General features: G+C 36.1%; 1 protein-coding gene across 1 annotated transcript in view; it reads left to right on the top strand.

Annotated features, from left to right (window-relative positions):
• The window catches only part of MTBP (MDM2 binding protein), a 53401-nt gene that overhangs the window by 9748 nt on the left and 21802 nt on the right, over window positions 1-21851 (top strand). The window contains exons 8-14 of the mRNA XM_059671805.1: window positions 1276-1410; window positions 3221-3315; window positions 4120-4192; window positions 5884-6001; window positions 12484-12657; window positions 13865-13972; window positions 20130-20291. Coding sequence (XP_059527788.1) covers window positions 1276-1410; window positions 3221-3315; window positions 4120-4192; window positions 5884-6001; window positions 12484-12657; window positions 13865-13972; window positions 20130-20291 — 865 coding nt within the window. The remainder of the gene's footprint in view (window positions 1-1275; window positions 1411-3220; window positions 3316-4119; window positions 4193-5883; window positions 6002-12483; window positions 12658-13864; window positions 13973-20129; window positions 20292-21851) is intronic.

Raw genomic sequence — 21851 nt, 5'->3', positions numbered from 1 at the left:
GTAAAAATATCTATGATGTTAACACCTTCACAAAATTTGACATATGAAGGTTTGAAGCTTGTATTCAATACAACAAAGTAGCATACATATCAAATCACATATATATCAACATATGTGTAACTCCATCTATTGAAAAAAAATCCGCATTATTAACTGGTACATCTAGTAATTTTTAAATATATATTTTTATTGATCTCAGATAACAGAAGGAAGAGGGGGAGAGGGCTAGAAACAGCAACAATGAGAGAGAATCATTGATGGGCTGCCTCCTGCGTTTCCACTACTGGGGATCTAGCCCACAACCCAGGCATGAGCCCTGACCCAGAATTGAACCATGACCTCATGGTTCATAGGTTGACAACCACTGAACCATACCAGCTGGGCTCTGCAGTGGTTCGAATGTACAGATCATATAGCCACCTGGAAGTGTGCAAGATATGATTAGCTAGGAGAATTGCTTTTGTATAATTTTTCTGAAACTACATGTTTTTATACAGACAGATAATGACCAGTTATTTTCGTGTGATTCTGTTATTCTTTTCCATATCTCCACTGGATGCTTTTAAAACTTGAAATCAATTTTTTTTTTTTTTTGGTTGGAAAATAGCTTTTAGCCTAGAGGAATTATAGTGATTAAGGACATAGATTCTATACTTAGATTGCCTGCATTTAAATCCCAACTCTATTTCTTGGTAGTTTTGTATGACATGTGGGGTAATATTTAGCCTTTTGGTGCAACAGTTGTCGTCATCTGTAAGACAGGGATAATAATAGCTTCTAGCTCATAGATTTTTATGAGAACTAAATTATTTAAAGTACAAAGTAACCACTCGAAGTGTTAGAGATCATTGTTGTTACCCTTGCTATTATTAGCTACCCTGCTGTTACTACTTCTGCAGGAATTGATCTTTCATCAGCAGCTTCCGTTGTTGCGTGAACAAATTCTGTTTTTGTGCAGAACTTCCAGACTGGTAGGAAGCCAAGATATTGAACAAGTATATGCAAAGCAGGTTATTTGGTTCCGTGGTTGTATAGAATGGACTTAATATACTTTCACAGGCTGGTGAAGGGCCAAGGAGAGCTTTTCATGAAAAATTTATGTGTGAGTTGAAATAAGTGGGATTTGTACATAAATGGAACCACACTTTGAGCTGAAGAAAGGAAAATAAATTTACATAGGGGTTTCCTCCCAACTTTTACATTGCAAGAAGATGTATTAATCTCTATAACTTTATTCGTGATGTCTGTAATTGTTTCCTCTTGATTTCTTTTCAGTTTGGATGTGAAATTTGTTTTCCTGAATTCTGTTTAAAGGGAGTTGCACCTAAGAGTTTTAATACATCTAACTTAAATACTTGCTTTCTTGACAAAAAGATAATTCCATCGAAGGATAAGACTTGTTTACCAAAGGTAATCTATGTTTAATTAATTTTGCAGTTATCCATTCATGCATATTTTTGTCCCTATAAGTTTGAGTTATAAATTCACATTTACTAATGTATTTTTATTATAGTAAAATTAAGTGTTTAAATTATACTGTGTTATCACATTAAATGTTGGCAAAACTATTATTGTTTTAGATTTTTAAAAATATTGTTTTAATGAAATGGGCCTAACTTTAGGTCATTATAGACCTGCCACTGTCGTTGGCATGGACTTTACTATGTGACCTTTCTTAGACTGAAAAGGTCAGAGAGTATGATGCAGTGGAAAGAGGAGAGGCTTTGATGTTAGGCAGACCTGGGTTGGAAACCTAATTCTGTCACCTATGAGGCATTATAACCTTGGGTAGATTGATTAACTCATTTGTGAAGTGGAGCCAATAATAACACACTTATCTTACAAAGTTATCATGAGAGTTAAATGGGGTGAGAAAATAGCCTCTGACACAGTACTGGACATATGCTTCATTTACTGTGTTTAAAATGTTAGGTTTTTGTCCCATATCACCATAGATTTATTCTTAAAATGCAAGTAATTATTAAGAATAATGATTAAAGAGGGTTTAATTGGCTTTTTTTTACATTGGAATAATAACGTAAGAGCTATGCATGTAGAAGCACTCTAGAAATTCACTTTAAAAGGCCTAATTCAGGAATGCAAAATATAACAGTCATAACATTATACTGATGTCAAATGGATGGGTGTTATTTTCTGATCCAAGGGTAACACGAAAAGGCGGTGGAAACACATTTCCCAATAGCTGTTCAGAATTGATTACTTTAAGCAACTTGTCATGGCCATCTTTCACAGGAATATTAAATTCTTTTCTAAAGATTAGGAACGTAAGATTGATGATCTCAAATTCTCATCTTTGGTAGTACCCCATTTAAGTAAGAATAGCATATCTAATTTTTGCTTCAATTGAAGAGAATCTTAGGGTACAACCTCTTCAGTACATGTAAGTCTCTCAGTCTCTCTCTCTCTCTACACACACAAACACACTATATTTGTATATATGTATGTTTATATACACTGTATATGTATAATACAAATATACTCATGAATAAACTTACATTGTAAAATTACTCAGCTTTCTGCCAGTCTACAACTTTGTGTTGGTTCCTCAATATATCTTCACTTTTTTTTGCCCTTCTTATGAAGTGCTCTAGCCCCATCTCTTGAAATACCTGCCCTTCTTCATTAGCTCACTCCTAATTTAGTTGTTGGCTCTACCCAAAGAAATACTGCAATGTTATTTCTGAGTGGAACTTTGTTAATTAGCACTCTTGCCTTCACTAGTTTTCTGTTTAATTTTAATTTTTTCAGTGTTTCCTCCAAGGATTTTTGTTTGTTTGTTTCAGCATACCACTTAACCTGAGTTCATTCTGAGGTCACCTTTCTTTTGCTTTCTCAGTCTTGTAAATTCTTAGTTTTTTTAAAAAATATTCTAGTCTCTTGGGTTGTCTGTCTTGCTGAGAATAAACAGGAAAGATTGAGAACTTTTCCTTTGTTGCTTTCCTCTTTCTATGACTCATCATCTCCCTGTTAATATCTTTCTAGTTCCTAAGAAATCTCCATGTCTGTCTCTCGGCTCTGATATGTAGAATTGAAATGGAAGAAATTCTTGTCTGCTATAGAGGATGAAATGTGTGTTTGACGTTATGTGTAAATACATGCTTTTTTAGATTCGTTTTAAAGTTTTAAACCTTAATCACCTGTTTGTTCAATTTTACCTTATAGTGTTTAAAGTATTATATAATTTTAATTTCTTTTCTAGGTTTTCCATTATTATGGCCTAGCTTTAGAATTTGTGCAGCTGATAAAATTATCAGACCTACCCTCCTGCTATCTGTCGGACATTGAATTCGAGTTGTATCCTTTCATTTATATCTTCATTTTAGGTTACATTTTCTGTGTTGGGTAGAATGTTTCCTTGTCCCACTCCACATTAAATGTTTGACTGTGCTGTTTTATATAAGAATAGTATTCAGTATACTTTTCATTGCCATTGTTTTAAGAGAAGTTCTACAACTTGTGAGAAAATTCCTCCCCTCAAGTATTGTATTTATACTTCTAGAGGAGGCAGAAGATTTCCTGATTGCTACTTACTGCTTATGGGGTTGGGAGGAGGGAGAAGTGTTAGGAATATATAGAGAAAAACAGTAATTTTCATATTCCAGAAATGCTCAGTTGTTTCTCTTGCCATCAGCAGAATGGGTATGCGCCAGTCTATTGTATCTGTTATATACTAAAGTAAATATGAATGTGATCATTTATACCTGTAAATATTTAACATATTTTAAATTCTCTTAAAAAATGTAATGATTTTTAGAAATACACCTAAGAACAGGATACTTTGTATAAAAAAGAAAATGTTGGCTGAAAATGGAACATTAGTATAGTGTCCTTGAATTTTTGTTCAGAAGTTACAGTTTTTACAAATCTCTTGTTTCTAAAGTTGATAGTGATACCATTCATACTAACACTATTTCTTGGTATGTTTTCATAATCAGAAAAATAATTATCCTTAAGGAAAGGAGTAATTGTAAATTCCTAGAGTTAAAATTTTTAATAAATAAATTCAAGCACCTTGTGAGTTGGAGAATCAAACTTGTATTAGGGAGTAGAATTGTTTTACAGTTACCATTCTTTCATTTCTTTAACTCCTTAGTTCAGAGAACTGACAAAAAACAGTACCAAGAAGAACTCCATGTTATTGTTGGAGCAGATTTCTTCTCTATGTGGCAATGTAGGGAATGTGTTTTGTTTCTAACTCAATATTTAATGATGTGTGAGAAAAGGGACTATAGTTTATGAATCTGTTTTTGAGTGATTTGGTTTCTTGAATATAACATGATTTGGGGCCTAATTTATATTAAGCCACTTTGGACTTTTCATAATAACTCCAAAGTCCTCTGCAGACATGAAGTGTTGTTTTGTTTTTTAGAAGAAATTTTCAAAATAAACTTCATGGCGAGATTTAGAAATGTCACTCATGTTTGTAGCAAATGTTTAGTCAAAAAGAGATGCCTCAAAAACTTGGTCACTTCTTTGGCCTGTGGGTCCAGCCACGTTTGTATCAGGCTATATGTTAGGCATTGAACTTCATTTAGCATCTCTCAACTGTGAAGTTCTAATTATAATGATTATGTAATTGTCAAGTATACCTGGGCCCTGATCTGGCATGGTCACATCACAGTCTTTGGGTCGTGCAGTTTTGCCGTGCATTTAGGACTTTGAAGTCTTATTTATGCAACAATGAAGAACTAGGACTTAGTACTTAGAAAATTACACATAGGTCTTTTATACTTAGTGATTATTTTACATTGCTAAATGTTTTTAATGTCTAATTCTTGACTTTGTAAAATACATTTGACTTAAAATGAAAAAGGTTATTACTATAATAATAAAGGAAAATAAGCACATTTAATTTACCTTATTTTCTTCTAATATACTTATTTTTATGTCTGTTAATTAATAATATATAAGTAAAAGTAATAAGTAGCAGTAAAACTAGCACATTAATGCATTATTTGAGTATCACATCTCTTGTAACCCATCCATCTATGGAGGACAGTTAAAAGTGATTTTGCATCTACATAGGACAGTTAAAAGTGATTTTGCCTTAGATTTAAGATCTATGGCAAATGCCCCGACTAAATTTCCCCAGAGTTTAAAAATATGTATTTATTGAGATGTGCTGACTGTTAAAGCTTGTGTTCTAAAATAAGTGGCAAAATGCCACTTTCAGAGTTGCAATTTGTTTATTCTGTGCTTAATCAAACTAAAAATTTACCTAAATATATTATGGTGGTTTTTGAAAACAAATATTAAATAAGCATCTGTCTGGCCAGCCCTGGGAATACAAAGATGAATAAGTTGAGTTTGCTCATAAATCAGTGAGAAGCTGCTGTGTGTTTCCTGGCATGTGATTCATGGTTTCTCTGCATTTTGTACTTATTATCATTAAATCTTTAATTTCTAGGAACAGAAGTTTTGAAGTTGCTTTCTAAATTATTCTAATTTTGAAGCCAGAACAATAATCCGTCCAATCAAAAGGTTATAAAATTATGGCTAAATATGACAAAATCTTTTGATGATAGAATTTCTGGCCTCTCATTAGTTTTCAGAAAAAGAAGAAATTATACCTGTAACCTGAACTTGAAGCAGATATGTGAATAATAAGGTTTTTAGAGATTTATAACCAAAAAAGCTTATAGCTTTGAAGAACTTTCTCTATTTTTGTTGATTGGTCTTTGGCTTTTTGGGGGTGTAGGGTGGAGGTGGGGCATTGTTTTTGTTTTTTAGTGGAGTTATTGGGAGAGAATATTACTAAATACATTTTATGTAGGTGAAATATGAGAGGAAACTTGTCAGATGACACTACTTAAGAATTAATCTCAATGTGCAGTCACTAAAAGTATATTCTGTTTTCAATAGGTTGGTGCACTTTTTGTATTGCCATGTACTATTAGTAACATACTTATTCCACCTCCCAGCCAACTCAGTTCAAGAAAATGGAAGGAATACATAGCTAAAAAGCCTAAAACAATCCGTGGTAAGTAGGAAATCTTTAAGTTGTTTCAGTGGTATGACATAGAAGCAATATTTATCAAATTTTCAGTGGAGATAACTTTTTCTTTATGGGAAAATAATATGTATTACTACTAATTAAAAAGGATCCACATCATTTGAAGATTTTATTTTTATTATCTCTAACAACCAACTGTAACATAAAGTATATACATTCAAAAAATATATGTGATCTCAGGCAGAACTTAGGGGTTTTTAGACAGCTAATTACATTGAACATGGGTTTTTTGGAGACATTTTGGGAATAAACTTTGTAAAAAAAAGTGCTTAATTTATTATACGGTATATTAAAAAAACAGTTTCTGTGCTCTTAACCAAGATGTCATTGTAAAAATGAAATTCTTATTTCTTTTATAAAATCAGATGATTTCAATTCAAACCCTAGTATTTCCTGAGTTAATTGAAGCTCAAATTGTTAGTAACTTGCCCAAAGTAACACAGCTAACGTGTGTTCCTTCATGCTTTGCTTTTTGGAAAAGTGAAAAAAAAGCCTTTTAATAGACTTCGTCTGTTCAGTGTGAACCAAAATTTGTACCCCAGTTTTTATCAGTTCCTCAGGTTTACCATATCATCCCTTGATGAAATAAAATACATACATACATATGTATTAGTTTGAACCACACGGTATTGTTATATGGGTATATCCAAAATGGTTAAATATCAGTGATTTCATATGGTTTGACTTAAAATAGAAAACCAATTCCCCATTTAAGTATGCTTAAGCTAGGAGTTGCAAAAGAGCCCTGGCCTTTGTGGCTCAGTTGGTTGAGAGTTGCCTGTGTACCTAAATGTCACTGGTTCGATTCCCGGTCAAGGCACATGCCCAGGTTGTGGGTTTGGTCCCCAGTCGGGGCATGTACAATGTTTCTCTCTCTCTTCCTTTCCCTTCCTCTTTCTCTAAAATCAATATAAACATTAAAAACATTAAAAAATTACAAGAGTAGCAAAAGAGTGATTTTTAAAAGGGGTTTTCAGGAAAAAACTCAAACTATTATAGTACTGGAAAAAAGGCAATAAGAACTATATGTATAAACTAGTAGCCCTGCACACGAATCTGTGTGCCAGTAGCTCTCTGCGGGGCCTGGCCACTCTGCGCCCACTGCCCAAAGGCTCTCTGCGGCCCAGAGACCCATCCGTGGCCAGGTGCGGAATGCTTGCCTCGTCACCGGGGCGCCAGGGAAAGCATTCCCCCCGCCCCCCCCCCCCCATGCCCACTGCCCAGAGGCCCTCCGCTGATGGGGTGGAATGCTTGCCTCATCACCATGGCGATGAAGCAAGCATTCCGCCAGGCTGCTCACACTGCCCGCTCTCAGTGGCCACTCCCCCACCCCCGCTCCACCCCCGCCCCGGACTGGGGGACTCTGGCGGGGCTGAGAGGACTGGGCACTGCCATCTTTGTGATGGAGTGATGGTTAATTTGCATATTACCCTTTATTTAGATAGTATGCAATTCAGTAAACCCTATTAGATTTCTGAAGCAAGACTTCTCTTTAAAACTTGTATTGAAAAGCCAGTTGTACCATAAAAAATATCTGGCTTATCATATGCTCACAAAGAAGTTTTATGAAATTGTTAAAAACCTGATGTTGATCATCCCCTAACTTTGTATTACAAATGAGAAAGCTAAGCTACAGAGAAATCAAAAAACTTAAATTACAGGGTGAAGTCAGAATTTGCACCCAAGTCTGAATGCATCTATAGGCCATCCACAATAACTTTAGATTTCTAAGTTTATTGTTGCCTCATTTTTTAAAAAAATTTGAATTCTTTTGAAAGGAAAAAATTTAAAGGTACTCTTGAAAAAAATAGTCGTATTATTTTGCTGACAAACAAGTCATCTAATAAAAATATTTTAAAGAGACTAGACTAGAGAGATCAACCAAAGGACTTGTATGCATGAATATAAGCCTAACCAATGGACACAGACAACAGGGGGTTGAGGGCATGAGGGAGGTGTGGCGGGGAGGCAATGGGCTGATAAGGGCACATATGTAATACCTTAATAAAGAAAAAAAAAATTAAGAGACTAAACTAATAACTGATGAAATATTTTGAATTGAAGCATGTACCTTCTTCATTCTTAAATCAGTGTTGAAAGTGTTTTGAAATAGTGAGCTGACACTAATAAGGTTAAAATTACGCACCATAACTGATCTATGAATAAATTTCATATTGAGAATGGATAAAGGACTCTGGTAAAGATTTTGAAAGAGATTTCAGTGGCAAAGAGAAAGTATTCACTCACTCAGCAAATATTTATTGAGTGTCTACTGTATTCAGGGCATTATTCTAGGTGCTAGGATTCAGCAGTGAACAATATCATTTCTTGATCGATTTTAGATTCTTTGTAGAATTGTGGCAGGGAAGTTTCTTGAACACTCTTGGTGGCAGCTAAGTTTTGCACTAAATCATCGAAGCTTAGTCTGACAAATAAGGTGGGGGATGAAAGGCAATACATTTTTTGGAAATGCTTTATGAATATAAAGAAAGTATATTGATTTTTAAAACATGTTTTCTTTTTTGCCTCTTCAGTTGACTCAAAGGGCCATTTCAAAAGTTGGGTCTAGAATTGCTTGAAAAACGATGTCATTGGAAAATGTGTGGTCTCCAAAAATGCCTACCTTGAGGATTATATTATATTTTATTGTTTAATATTTATCATTATTATCAAAATAATTGGGTATATTATTTACTTTCAGTAAGTTAGAATATTCACTTAACAGTTGTTTCCCAAATTATCCTGGAATATTTTTTCATGATATCATTTGAAATACTATTTTCCAGTTATATTGTTGAACTATTATAAAAAAGAGGGGGTTGGCTACAGGATTTTAAGAACTGCGGAGAAATGTATTGATATAAAATATAACTTGGTTTTTATTATGCTAAAATTTTGTTTGTGAATGAAACTAGTAATGACACAGTTTTCATTATAGTTTATATATTACTTACAAAATTTGATGCAACTAAAGGAAACATGTAATTTCTGTTTCTCCCATCTTGCCTATATAGTAGATCCAAATGCATATTTGGTTTTGGTGGGGGGGGGGGGGACATGCAAGCCAATCAATTTCTTAGAAGTTAACAGTGTAAAAATAACAGATGAAAATAGAGAAGAATTTTCCATTGTAATCATTTCCCCTTATTTCTTCAGGAAAAGCTATGGGAATTGAATAACTATGCTAATTATAAATCTGTTACTCTGTATTTACATAAAATTATTTAGTAAGTCTTCAATTAACACCTGCCAAATCTGGAACACCATTTTTTAAATGACTGCATAGTCATTATGATTAGGGGAATTCTGTAAAATAAATGTTTTTCTTTTAAGGAAAATAAGATGGTTGTAATTATAGGCTTCAGTGATTAAAGTTCTAATAAAGGTGATAGGATTTAAATAAATATGGAAAGGATATGTAATTTGAGTTGCAAAGGTCTAAATTGGTAAATGAATTAAGGTCACTAAGTCTTGGAAAATCTTAGTTTCAAATACAACTAGTAACAAGCGTTTTTTCTTTCTAATCTTTATCTAAATTCCTTTTCTAAGATTGATGTTTGTGAATAGGATTAATGTTCCTATTTCAAGCTAATTGCGAAAGGTTGTGTGTTTTTTGTATTGCATAATTGTTTTGGGGGATAGGCTTTAACCCACAGTATGCTCAAATCTGTGAAATAAACTATTGTAATAAACTTACAATAGATTTTTTTTTCTTAGTCTATATAAGAATTTTGAACGCATTTCTCCATTGTCTTCCAATTTTGGTGCTGTTTAGAATTCTAGTGCCATTCTCACTCTTGGCTTCCTTCCTTCCTTCCTCCCTCCCTCCCTCCCTCCCTCCCTCCCTCCCTCCCTCCCTCCCTCCCTCCCTCCCTCCCTCCCTCCCTCCCTCCCTCCCTCCCTCCCTCCCTCCCTTCCTTCCTTCCTTCCTTCCTTCCTTCCTTCCTTCCTTCTAAGCAAGCATTTTCTCTGGCATTTTGTAGAATCTATTTTTATTCTGCTTTTTAAAATCCTCACCAGAGGATATGCACTTTATTGATTTTAGAGAGAGAGGAAGGGAGAGAGAAACATCAATCGGTTGCCTCCCATAGGTACCCCAACTGTGGATGGAACTAGCAACTTGGATATGTGCCCTGACTGGGAATCAAACTTGCAGCCTTTTGCTACATGGGTCCAGGCTCCAATCAGCTGAGCTACCTGGCCAGGGCTCTTTTTATTCTTGTACTAGAAGCCCAGTGCACGAAATTCATGCACTTATAGGGTCCCTAGCGGCTGCCAGCTGCCAGCCTGGTACTCCTGCCCTTCCTCCGGCCAGCTCCGCCCCCTGGTCGAACTCCCAGACGAACTCCCGATTGAGGGGACAATTTGCATACTATGCTTTTATTATATAGGATTATATAGGATGGGGCACGCAGCATGCCTGGAAGTTTGTCTTTTTATTGGGACAATGTTGTTATAATTATTTTGTTGATAATTTCCTTTCCTCCATTTTTTAATGTTTCCTCTTTTGTTAGTCGTGTTTGGATGTTGTACCTCCTGGTTTGGGTTTCTCTCTTTCTCTCCTATTTTATATTTCTTTGTCTTCTCTTATTTTTTTGATAGATTCATTGAACTTTATCTTCCAACCTATTAGTTGAAATCTTATTTCTGCTTTCTAATTTTAATTTCCATGAGCTCTTTCTAAGTTAATGTTCTTTTCTTGTAATTTTCTGTTATTTAGTTGATACAATATCATCTCTGAGGATTTTAGTGATCTGATTTGTTTTTGTCGTGATTTTTTTTTTACGCCATATTCTTTGTTTCTCTACAAGTCCCTTTTGTTTGTTTGTTTCTTTCAGCATCTGGCTTTCATAGTAAAGACTTTACTTAAGTCTCATAATATTTGGCTGTCTGCTCATATTTAAGAGAGAGTACCAGAAAGCTGTTTGGAAAACTTGGGTGTATGGGTAGAGCTTGTTGACTGGGATCTTCATGTTAGGGTGATCTTGCTGCAACATTACATTAGGTGACCCCAATATTGGGATTCTTTAGTCTGTCCTCTAGGACTGACCACATTTCCAAAAGAAGTCTCAGTTCTATCTGTCTTCTAAAATTCTGGAAGTTATGTAGATGAAGAAGAGAAAAGGGCCTCAATGTTCTATATAGAATCAGTCACCTAATCCACTGAGAACCAACTCGGACCCTAAGCTCTGCTTATATCTCCAAGGCCAGGGACACCTTGTCTTATCTTCTTGAGAGGATAAGCCACTGGTTTTCTGGGCTGGGGAAAGGACAACCATTTACCTGAGTAGAATAAGGAGGAGCCGGGAAGCCATATTGCTTCTCAAACAGACTTTCAACCTGTCTTTTTTTTTCTTTTTGTTTTATTGCTTAAAGTATTACAAAGAGTATTACATGTGTCTCCTTTTTTTTTTTCCCCCTTGACCTTCCCCTGTCCTCCCCTACCCCCCAGTGTCTTGTGTCCATTGGTTATGCTTATATGCATGCTCAGCCTGTCTTTTTATTTCACCTTCATTTTGCTTCCAGTGCCATCTGGGACCACATCCCAAAGTCTCCTGTCAGGGGTTGTAGTATAAATTGTCTTCCTTCTAAGCTCTCTCCTCTGTTTTTCTCAGCTTCCGTAGCAATGGAGAGACTGAGGCCTGTTACCATTCGTTCATCTGCTTTCCTGCTTTCAAAATTTAGTCACTATTCTCTTCTCTCAGATATTAGTCCTTGGAGATTTCTGCTATTTTAAAATTCTCTTTATTCTCATTTCATGGAATTTCAGGAGATAGTGAAAATAAATGATTATGTCCAGTTCACCATCTTCAATAAAAAGGACTCTGCTTCTATTTTTACTTTCAAAGGCATCACAGTTTTTCTTCGACCTTCACTATAACCCTCACTTGATTTGTTTTTAAAATATACTAGACTCTGTCTTAACTGACCTTCATGTAACTGGCATGCCAGATTAATGAATGCTCTCCATTCCCTCTGCAAAAATACATTATGGGTGCCCACTGCAAGGAGCAAAAAGCTACTCTTAAGCACATCTGTACACTGCTGCTGCCACCAGTTGAGTTGTGCATGCCTGCAGGGGTCAGTTTATTCCCCTTTAAAGAAATTGAAGCTGGACATAGTAGTTGATACATTATAAGTGGGTTGTATAAGAAAAATACCATGGGACTCTAATGAGCAACATCAAAAGTTAATAAATGAGTACACACAGTTTTAATTTAAATTAAAATTTGTATTTTTCTTATGATTATCAGATTTTATTTTAATTTTTTTGATTCCCTAATTTTAACAGCTTTCTCAGTTAACTGAACAACTGCTAGCCCCAAATATACTGGGTAACAGTTTGTTTTACAATAACACAGGATGTCATTATATTCTCTGGGTCCGGTGTGTGATTCTGCCTTGCTGCATAGTGAATTTTCACATACTTAAAAATTGTTTTTGTTTAGTTCCAGATGTTGAAGTGAAAGGAGAGTGTTGTAGCTATTACCTCTTGTTACAAGGTAATGACAGTAGAAAATGCAAAGCCACACTGATTCACTCAGCCAACCAGATCAATGGCTCGTTTGCCCTCAGTTTCATTCACGGAAAGATGAAAGCAAGGACAGGAGAAACCCAACTGAGTAAGTGTTAACTTGAGTGGAAAATATTTTTACATTTGTTTGTATATATAGGTATAATTAACTTATGTGGTTTTTAATGAACTTATTTTCCCCAAACTCCATTTCACTTTCAGTAAATTTATCTTTTAAACATAGTATTATGTATTTGAACAATTTAGAATATAGAGAATTAATCCCTTTATATTGTACCCAGTAAATTTTACTAGGTCAGCCCTTGATTCCAAATAGGACATTTCCAGTATAGTCCACTTTAAACACATACTGTGTTTCTATAATTTCTCATTTTCATTTATTTTCTCTCAAGCATTTTATTCTGTTTTATTGCTCACCTTTTCTCTTCAACCTGTATGCTTTGGTGTTACTACTGTGTGACAAACGACCCCAAGATTAGCTTAAAAATGACTATTTATTACTATGTCTCATAGTCCTGCTGACTGGGCTCTCAGCCCGGCTGGAGTTTCTGTGTTAAAGTCCCACATCTGATTGCAGATACACAGCTGGAACTCCAGTCATGTGAAGACTAGAGCAATTGTTCTAGAAAGCCTCAAGGCTTTCTGTGACCTAGCCTAGAGGTCATTCACTGTCACTTTACCATACTTTATTGTTTTCATGGGGCTAGCCAGGATTCACTGTGGAAGGGCTACACAATGGGTGAATAGCAGGACATGTGGGTGATTGGGGGCCATTTTTAGATACTTAACACTACTCCATTTGTGTTTTGTGTAGGAGTTTATTTTTTAATTGTCATTTTTTAAAAAGTTTAATTACATGAATTGAAGTAACATTGGTTAATAACTGTAATTTTCAGGTGTATAGCTTTATAATACAATATCTATCTACTCACCACTCAAAGTCTAGTGTCCTTCCATCACCATATATTTGACCCTCTTTACTCCCTTCATCCTCTCCGCACTCCTTTCTGTGTAGGGGTTTCAATAGCTGAGTCTATGGAAGAAAATGTGATGAGGGAATTCTACTCTACTACCTAAATTCTCTCAGCTTAAGAAGCAGGTCAAAGTTTTAAATGCACGATAATTTAATATGTTTGTTTTTTGCAGCTTAATTATTTAATTGGAAATATGCAAGATCAAGAGAGATGAATAATTGGCTTTTACTTTTTAAATTATATATTAGCGCATTAGCTGGGAACTGAATATTAATTGTTGTCATAGAATATCTTTAATACTGACTTTTTTGTGTGTCTCAGGTATTCCTTTTGACTTCTTGTCGCTTCCACATTTTTCTGGAGAGCAGCTTATAGAAAGAGAGAAGCAGTTAGCCAGAGTTCAAGCTCTGGCTTTGAAAGAATGTCTGAGTAAGTAACAATTTGTACATTTTATTCTACTGTAAGAACCTGTTTGGACATAATTCATTGTTATTTCCACACTTTTTCTTATATACATTGTCTTTTAGGTAAGACACTCATTTGTAGAACTATTCTTGTTCTTGTAGAGGTGATGTAAGAGTAGAAAAGGACCGCAACTTTTTTCCAACCAGATTAAAAATATTCTTATTTATTTGTACATCACAGTTAACATTTATAGAAATATTTCTTCAGGAAAATTCTGTATTTCAGCATTTTTAAATGTATGCTAGGAGACACCTAAATTGTATTCTGGTTAACATAGAGCTCTTTCTAAAATGTCTTTTTACATATTTTTAGCTGTCATAAGAGAATAGAGACTGCAAAGAGAAGAAAATGCACGTTCTGAGAAATTAAGATGTTCACCTGAGCATTGATTCTTAGACTTAATCATGACTACCAATAATAATTAAGCACATGCCACATATGGGTGAAGTTGGCATTATGGATTTTTCCTTATTCAAGAAATTAACACCTTTTCAGGGGTCATAGTTTAAGTTTTTTTTCATATACTAAATGTTAACTTGGTTATCACTCATAACATTTTTTTATAAGTAGACATTCAGTAGTACCTACTATGAACTTATTTTAAGCTACTGTAATTAATTGATAGAATTTCTAAGAAATTAAATCAAATTGTGAGTCCTCACTAGTTACCTATAGTAAACATTATATTAGAATTCAGTAGATACATTATAAAGTAAAATCCACCATTTTTTAAAGCACTTTAAAAATATCTTGAATTAAATAGCCTGTTTTATTCAATGGAAAATAATTTTAGAGTATTTGGTCTCAGTTGTTCATGTAAGAATTACCTTCTTTTTCAGTTGTACAAAGCCAGGATAATTGTGTAGTTTTGAACTCCTCCAACCATTGATTTTTTTTTTCCACTATGAAAATGATATTAGCTCAAGGAAAATATAATTAAAAAGGCAAATCAGTTTCAATAAAAAGTAGTACATGTTAAATGCAAAAAATAAAGCAATAGAAATATTAGTATTTTTGTGAATGGAAAACCTTTATTTCAAACATCAACCGGCAGTATTATTCACTTCTTGACTTTGTTCTGTTCCTGCTAACCTCTTTGTAGGCCCTGATTCCTTGCCACAGTAAGCCTCCTGCAGCCTTTTAAACTCAGTTCCTTCAACATCTCCCCTTCCTTTCATCTTCACCTCTCTCCCTGACCCTTCCCACCAGAAACACTGTCCGAGTGGAAGGACAGGCCCCTCTTTGAAGCTGGTGCATCTCTCCATTGAGTAAGCAGAGTGAACCCCAGTAGGACTAGCCCTCTGACATAGTCGGGAAGGGAAATACTAACAGCTGAAGCCTCATAGCTGCCTGCAGGGGTGACTGGAAGCTCTGGGGGTATGGGTGTGGGGGGAGGGGGGAAGACCATGAGTGATAAACAAATGCTGAAAATGTAGAAGTACCAGCAGCTGAGCTGTAACCCAGGTAGCAGCCAAAAGGATGCCTCAGCTCCAGGCAAAGGGCAAAGGGCAAAGGCAGGTAGGGGCCTGAAGCTGAAGGAAGCCTTGGAGCTGGTAGCTGCTGGAGACACCAGCTCTGGGCATAGCCATGAATTGGCCAACTTGCAATCTGAAGCATTAAGTCTTGATTAAGATTAATGACTCAGTTAATCCCTTTATTGCCGGGGTCCAGCCCCAGCGGGTCCAGGGGTCCCCAAAGGTGTGGATGGAGTCGGCGAAGAAGGAATGACACGGAGACAGCGTTCAGTTGATCAGCAACCTAGCCAGAATCTCTAGCCTGGATCTCCAGAGAGGTTCTGTAGCCATGTTCCCTCGCTAGGTTCTCCAGCCAGGTTCTGTCCAGGCTCTCCAGTCAGGTTCAGTGTCCAGGTTCCAGTCAGGCTCTCCTGCCAATCTCTGCAGTCAGGTTCAGTCCAGGATCCCCTGCCATGCTCTCTCGCCAGGCTCTGCCTCCAGGCTCCGAGGCCAGTCCCTGTCCAGGATCCTCCGGCATGCTCTCACCAGCGAAGTTCTTCTGTCCCTAGAGAACATTCTGTGTAGGTTCTGTGCCTAGGCTCTGTCTCTCTTGGTCCTGTCTTCCAAGCCCTGTGTTCTCAGTTCTGTGTCTGAAGTTCTGTCTCTCTGTCCGGTTCTGTATTCTGAGTTCTGTCTCTTTCTGTCTTGTTACATCTGTATTTATACCAGTTGACTCAATCCCATCAATCTCTATTACAAAGGTTAGGGCGTTTCTTATCTCCATTCCAGGGAGAAAAGATTATGTAGTTTAAGCATGATTGTTCGTAGTTAAAGGGATTAATTACCCTCCTGGCACTTAGTTGAGGGGTTTTATTCCCTCCCTAACTTAAGGGGAAAATCCCTACCTGGGGATTCAACCTTTCTCGGAGAGGTGACCTTGGTTAAAACACAGTGCCAAGAAGGTGAGCAAACATATTAAGAACTGTATGCCATATATGCCAGGTCCCTTGAAACAGCAAGGATGGACCGGCTCCCGGCACTTTATGATAGAAATGCTTGCTGAGCCAATCTCTTCTCTGTTTAGAGAGTTAATGTTGGATTAACAATTTGGGGACAAAAATGCATCTGTTCAGAATTCCTGTGTCTCAAAAGACAGAGGACAATGGCTGCAAGACGAAGTTTCCAATGTAAGAACATCTGAGTGTGTATATCAGTGATTTCAAAGAAGTGAATGTAAAATTAATCAATTTATGCATGATGAAAAATCAGTAATGTAGTAGGCACAGCTTTCTTTGGAAAGAAAAACAACAATTCAGAAGCAGTACAAAGATTGTGGTCTTTGATGAAAAACAAAAACTTGTTCCAAAAGGGTTTTGAAAATAATTAAGACATGGAGTAAATTTATACTTATTTCCCGCCACCTCCCCTTCCCCCCCCCCCCCCCGCCCCCTTTCCTCTGACTAGTACAGAACCAAAAAGAGCAACCAGGAAAGTGTGCATGAAAATGGGCTCATGCTCTAGCCGGCTTGGCTCAGTGGATAGAGCGTCAGCCTGTGGACTGAAGGGTCCCAGGTTCGATTCCAGCCAAGGGCACATGCCTGGGTTTCGGGCTCGATCCCCAGTAAGGGCCATGCAGGAGGCAGCCAATCAATGATTCTCTCTCATCATTGATGTTTCTATCTGTCTCTCTCCTTCTCCCTTCCTCTCTGAAATCAATAAAGAAATATATTTTAAAAAAAGAAAATGGGCTCACATTATTGAGGCTCTTTATTTAAAAAAAAAAAAAAGAAATAAAATTCTTGGTTAGGGTTTAATGTTTTAGAATGTTTTATTTTAATTCATTTCACTTATTTCTAAAAGTTATATCTAATACTATTTTTTAGAATGATATTTAAAATGTGTAATTTTATAATTTATACTAGTGCCCTGTGCATGGATTTGTGTACGTTGAAAGGAAATTAATTAGAAGTTGGCCACAAAGGTGGAACTGGGTGAGAAGGGCCAGACACTCCCTGGAGCCAACCTCCCCTGGTCCCTCCCTGCCTGGCAGCACCTGGGACAGCACCAGGCCGCTTGAAAGTTGTCTGCAGAGTGAGCTGGGTCCCTCTGGCAGGTGGGGTTCCTTGGCCTGGCCTGGGAGGATCAGGCCGAAACCAGCTCTCCTACATCCCCTGAGGGGTCCCAGATTGCAAGAGGGCAGTTCTCAGGTGATGCACCCCGGAATTCCTCTCTGGTTCTGGGTGCATCCCCGAGAACCGCAGCTGCCAAGTCACTGCAGCTCAGCAGCTTCTGTGTAGAGCATCTCCCCCTTGGTGGTCAGTGTGTGTCATAGCTACTGGTTGGAACTTCTGGCCCCTGGTGGTCATTGCGCATCATAGCTACTGGACGGACAGTTGGATGGTCGCTTAGGCTTCTAATATATAGACTTTACCTGATTTTTTTTGTAATTTGTAACTTTTTGTATTTGGAAATATGAAATACCTTGTTTCACTGATTTTTAAAGAAAAAGTTTAAGAATACTGAACAATTTTTAAATAAAAGGCTGTTCAGTATGATTCAAAACACACCCAAACAGCAGTACTGTCATTTTGTTCCAATATTGTGGTCACTACTCTGAGCTTTTCAATCTTTTTTAGCATTTAAGAACCCAGTACAAACCTGATTGATACTCATCAGTTGATCCTTTAGATACTCTGCTCTGGATTTTTCTTTAATAAATTCTTAGTTATTACCAGTTTTTTTAGGAATGGTATTCTTTTGCTAATTTATTTTTCAACTTTAATCCATTATATTTCTTCTAAGTTTTTATCTACCATTTGTATACAGAATCATTTGTGTAGAGATTATTTTCACCTTAGTAAATTTTCCTGTTCATACCCCTGTTAATCTCTATATACTTTCTCTTTCTATTGCTCAGTCATCCAGATCAATCAGAAGTCTTACCCTGCTTTCCAGTTTGCCATATTTATATATATTTAACAGTTTTAATAAGTATGGGTCAGGCTCATGATTTAAGTATGTTCTTAGAGTTAATACAAGTGTAGGGCTAGTTTCCAAAGCATATTACTTATTGTACACCTTTCAGATGAAAGGCAATCATTGATAACTTTTGTTTTCGGGTGGCTCCCAGCAGCTTTTTATATTCTCACTAAGATGTAATAAAAGCTGCATATATTGCCACTATTACTTTACCATTGCTAGTGTTCCTGTCTGCAGAAACCATGTGTTACTTATCTTGGATGAGAACTGGAATGACCCTCCCAATATCCACATTGGTGAGGTGGGATTTTACAGAAGCATTTCTCATAAAGCGGATGGTCTAAAGTAGAACCCCAAGTCTGGCCACTACCTGCTCAGCCTGTTCCCTTGTGTTTTTATGTACCAACCTCACCTAGAGTGATGAATGCGCTCTCATCCTCTGTGCCTAAGGGCCCAGCACAGTGCTTTGCAGGTAGTACATAATAAATGTTTGTTGAATTGAATTCTGTAGGAATTTATACTTTACTGTTTATTATAGGAGAAAATGTTATTAGTCCAGAAGTGTTTTAAAAATGAAATATTTTCATAAAAGCAATACATGGGTATAGTTTAAAAATGCAAATGGAACTGGAACACTTAATATGGAAAACAGCAGTGCCTACCCCTCCCTATCTTTCAGTCTCTGCCCACAAGCAGCTCCCTTCAGCTCTTCAGCTAGTTTTTCTGGCATTTCCTTCAGTTTTCTAAATAATATGTGCAGGCAGCTATTTCTGGATTTACCAATTTTAGTCATCATCTTAACATCTGAGATAAGTGTTCTCACATCAGCTTCACTTTCTCTTCACACCCTTTACAGTGAAGTCATGAATTTTGGTTAAATCAATGGTTAGTTCTAATATTACCATGACTACATATAGAAGTTTACTGCTGAGTCATGTCATATATGATGATGAGCAACTCTTCTTTCTTGCATAACCTTTGTTTTGCTTTTGTCATCACTTTCTTTTTAATCTGTCTATTCTTCTGTATAGACCAAATACTGTTACGTTTCCCAGAGGCTCCAGTATTTCTGCCACACACTCATCATTAAATTCATATGTTCACCACAGCAGTTCCATTTTATTTCTCCTAATTTTTTTTCTGGAGTATTTTATATTTTGCTTTATTGTAGACAAATTGCTTCATGACCTGCTCTGCTTTGCTGTCTCCACCATAATCTCATCTTCTGAAATGTATTGAAACCTGTGATCCTTTATTGTTTCTTCTTATGTTGTCTTTTCTTATTTCTTTACTCTGATTTTAGTTTTGGGAAAGAGAAGAAATAAGTAGCAGTGGCCAAGTTTATTAACTTATTTCAATAAAGTCTTACAGGTTTTATTTTTGCAAAATAACAGCATAAGACTCTGCAAGGTATTTTTGAAAACTTTTGTAAACTTGCTTTACCATTTCTCACTGTTCATTGTTAACAAATTATTCTTTTTCTGTCTCTCTCACATAATTGGGAATTCCACCATTATCTACAAATGGGATTAAAATGAAAGCAAGCTTACACAGAAATGTTGTTTGCTGGATAAATTCACTTATTTCAGTTTTGAAAATATTTCTCATAAAATGAGTAGTAGATGGGCTTTAGAGAGAATTTAAAGTAATGGTGATATAGTTAGTCCTGTTGATCTCTTGTCTTACAGAGAGGAGAGAGTTGGCAGAGCAGCCCGAAGTGGTTTCTGTTGATGAACTCAAAAGTCTGTTAACACTCACAAGGGAACACTTTTTAGATCATTTTGAAACAATTATTCCTAAAACAATTCTAAGAAAAACAGACAAAATTATTACCTCCAATCTGTTAAATGGTAAGTTTTTTGTTACTTTAAATATTAGTTGCTTTTTGTATGGCATTTATGACAGTTACTATTTATTATTAAAACTAATAAAATAGATTGATTAAATTAAAATACATCTTATAAACTTAAATAATTGACATATATTTGTATATACAAGCACAACAGGTTCTCAAGTAACATCATTTCATTCAACATTGTTTAATTAGAACGTTGATGAGATGCCATAGAAACCTAACTCTGGTTTATATCAATTAGCCTATGGTAAAGTTGGTTTCTTAATGTCATTTCGCTTAAAGTTGCAGCACTTATCGATGGCGTTAAGTGAAGACTTACTGGATATATGTGTGTGTGTATGTGTATAAATAGTGAGCTGTATTTCTTATCACTTAAGGATTAAACATTTTCTGATTACTTCTGTCAGAGAGCATGGTCAGTATAGTTGTTTTTGAGCAGAGGGGAGAGGCTTTTAAGGTGATCCTACGACTCTCACTAAGCTGTTAGAATGGGTGGGTTTCTACTACACTATGTTTTCATAGGTGAAAAAAATAGAGCCTACATGGAAATTTAACGTAGCTAAAACCACATAAGATGCTCCACATTTGGCACTCATTGTAGCAGGAACAGTCGCCAAACTTTACTGAGGGAGTAGGAAATCATTTATAGTAACTTGCATTTCTTTCTCTTTTCCTGGTTTCTATTGTTGTGGTGAATTTGAGTAGAGTGAAGCTTTTCAAGACGTAACAAGAAAACATTTGAAGATTGCCTAGCATTTTAAATGTACAGGATAACTTTTATTTTTATTCTGTGAGAATCATTTTTATTCCATAGATCAATAAGAATATGACTGAAGAATCAAGTTAACAGTAATGTGTATTGAGTACCTTTTATCTGTTTGACACCATGAAGGCACAGAAAGAAGTAAAAATTTGAGTCTTTCTAAGGGCTTCTGATCTACTTGGAAAGTAACATATAAATTTAGCATTTAGAGTATGTTTAAGAGGCCATGCTCTGGAGCTAGACTGCCAAGGTTCAAGTCTTAGTTTTGTTTCTTCCTTGCTGAATGTCTGGGCAAGTTGTTTAACCTCTCCATGCCTCTTTCCTCATGGGGATAAGAATATTACTCACTAGATTTATTGTGAAGAATGAGTTGATACATATAAAACACTTAGAACATAGTAAGTGCCCCCAAATTGTTGAGCTGTTGTTTGTATTGTCATTGTCATTTCATCATTTTTACATATCAGTCCCAAAGTTAAATAGCAGTTTGGAATAATCTGAAAGATGTTGGAGACAGTATGGGGTTACTTGTAACTGGGAGATGTGTTCAATACGTGAGAGAGCATAGCTTCTTGATTACAGCATGGGCTCTGGAGCAAGAGTAAGAAGTTTGAACTCCAGCTCTGCAGCTTGCTTGCTGTGTGACCTTGGGCAAGTTTCCTAACCACTCTGAGCCTCAATTCTTTATCTTTAAATCAGGGATAACAGGTTGTTATGAGGATTACATTCTTTATAAATGGCTTAGGAAGTTGTCTTGTATGAAGTAAGTGCTGTATATTTGTTAGTTAGGTA

The sequence above is a fragment of the Myotis daubentonii genome, chromosome 17 (genome assembly GCF_963259705.1).
Source record: "Myotis daubentonii chromosome 17, mMyoDau2.1, whole genome shotgun sequence".
NCBI classification, from domain to species: Eukaryota; Metazoa; Chordata; class Mammalia; order Chiroptera; family Vespertilionidae; genus Myotis; species Myotis daubentonii.
Note: the sequence above shows the minus strand (reverse complement) of the source record. Positions and strands in the feature narration are given on the sequence as shown.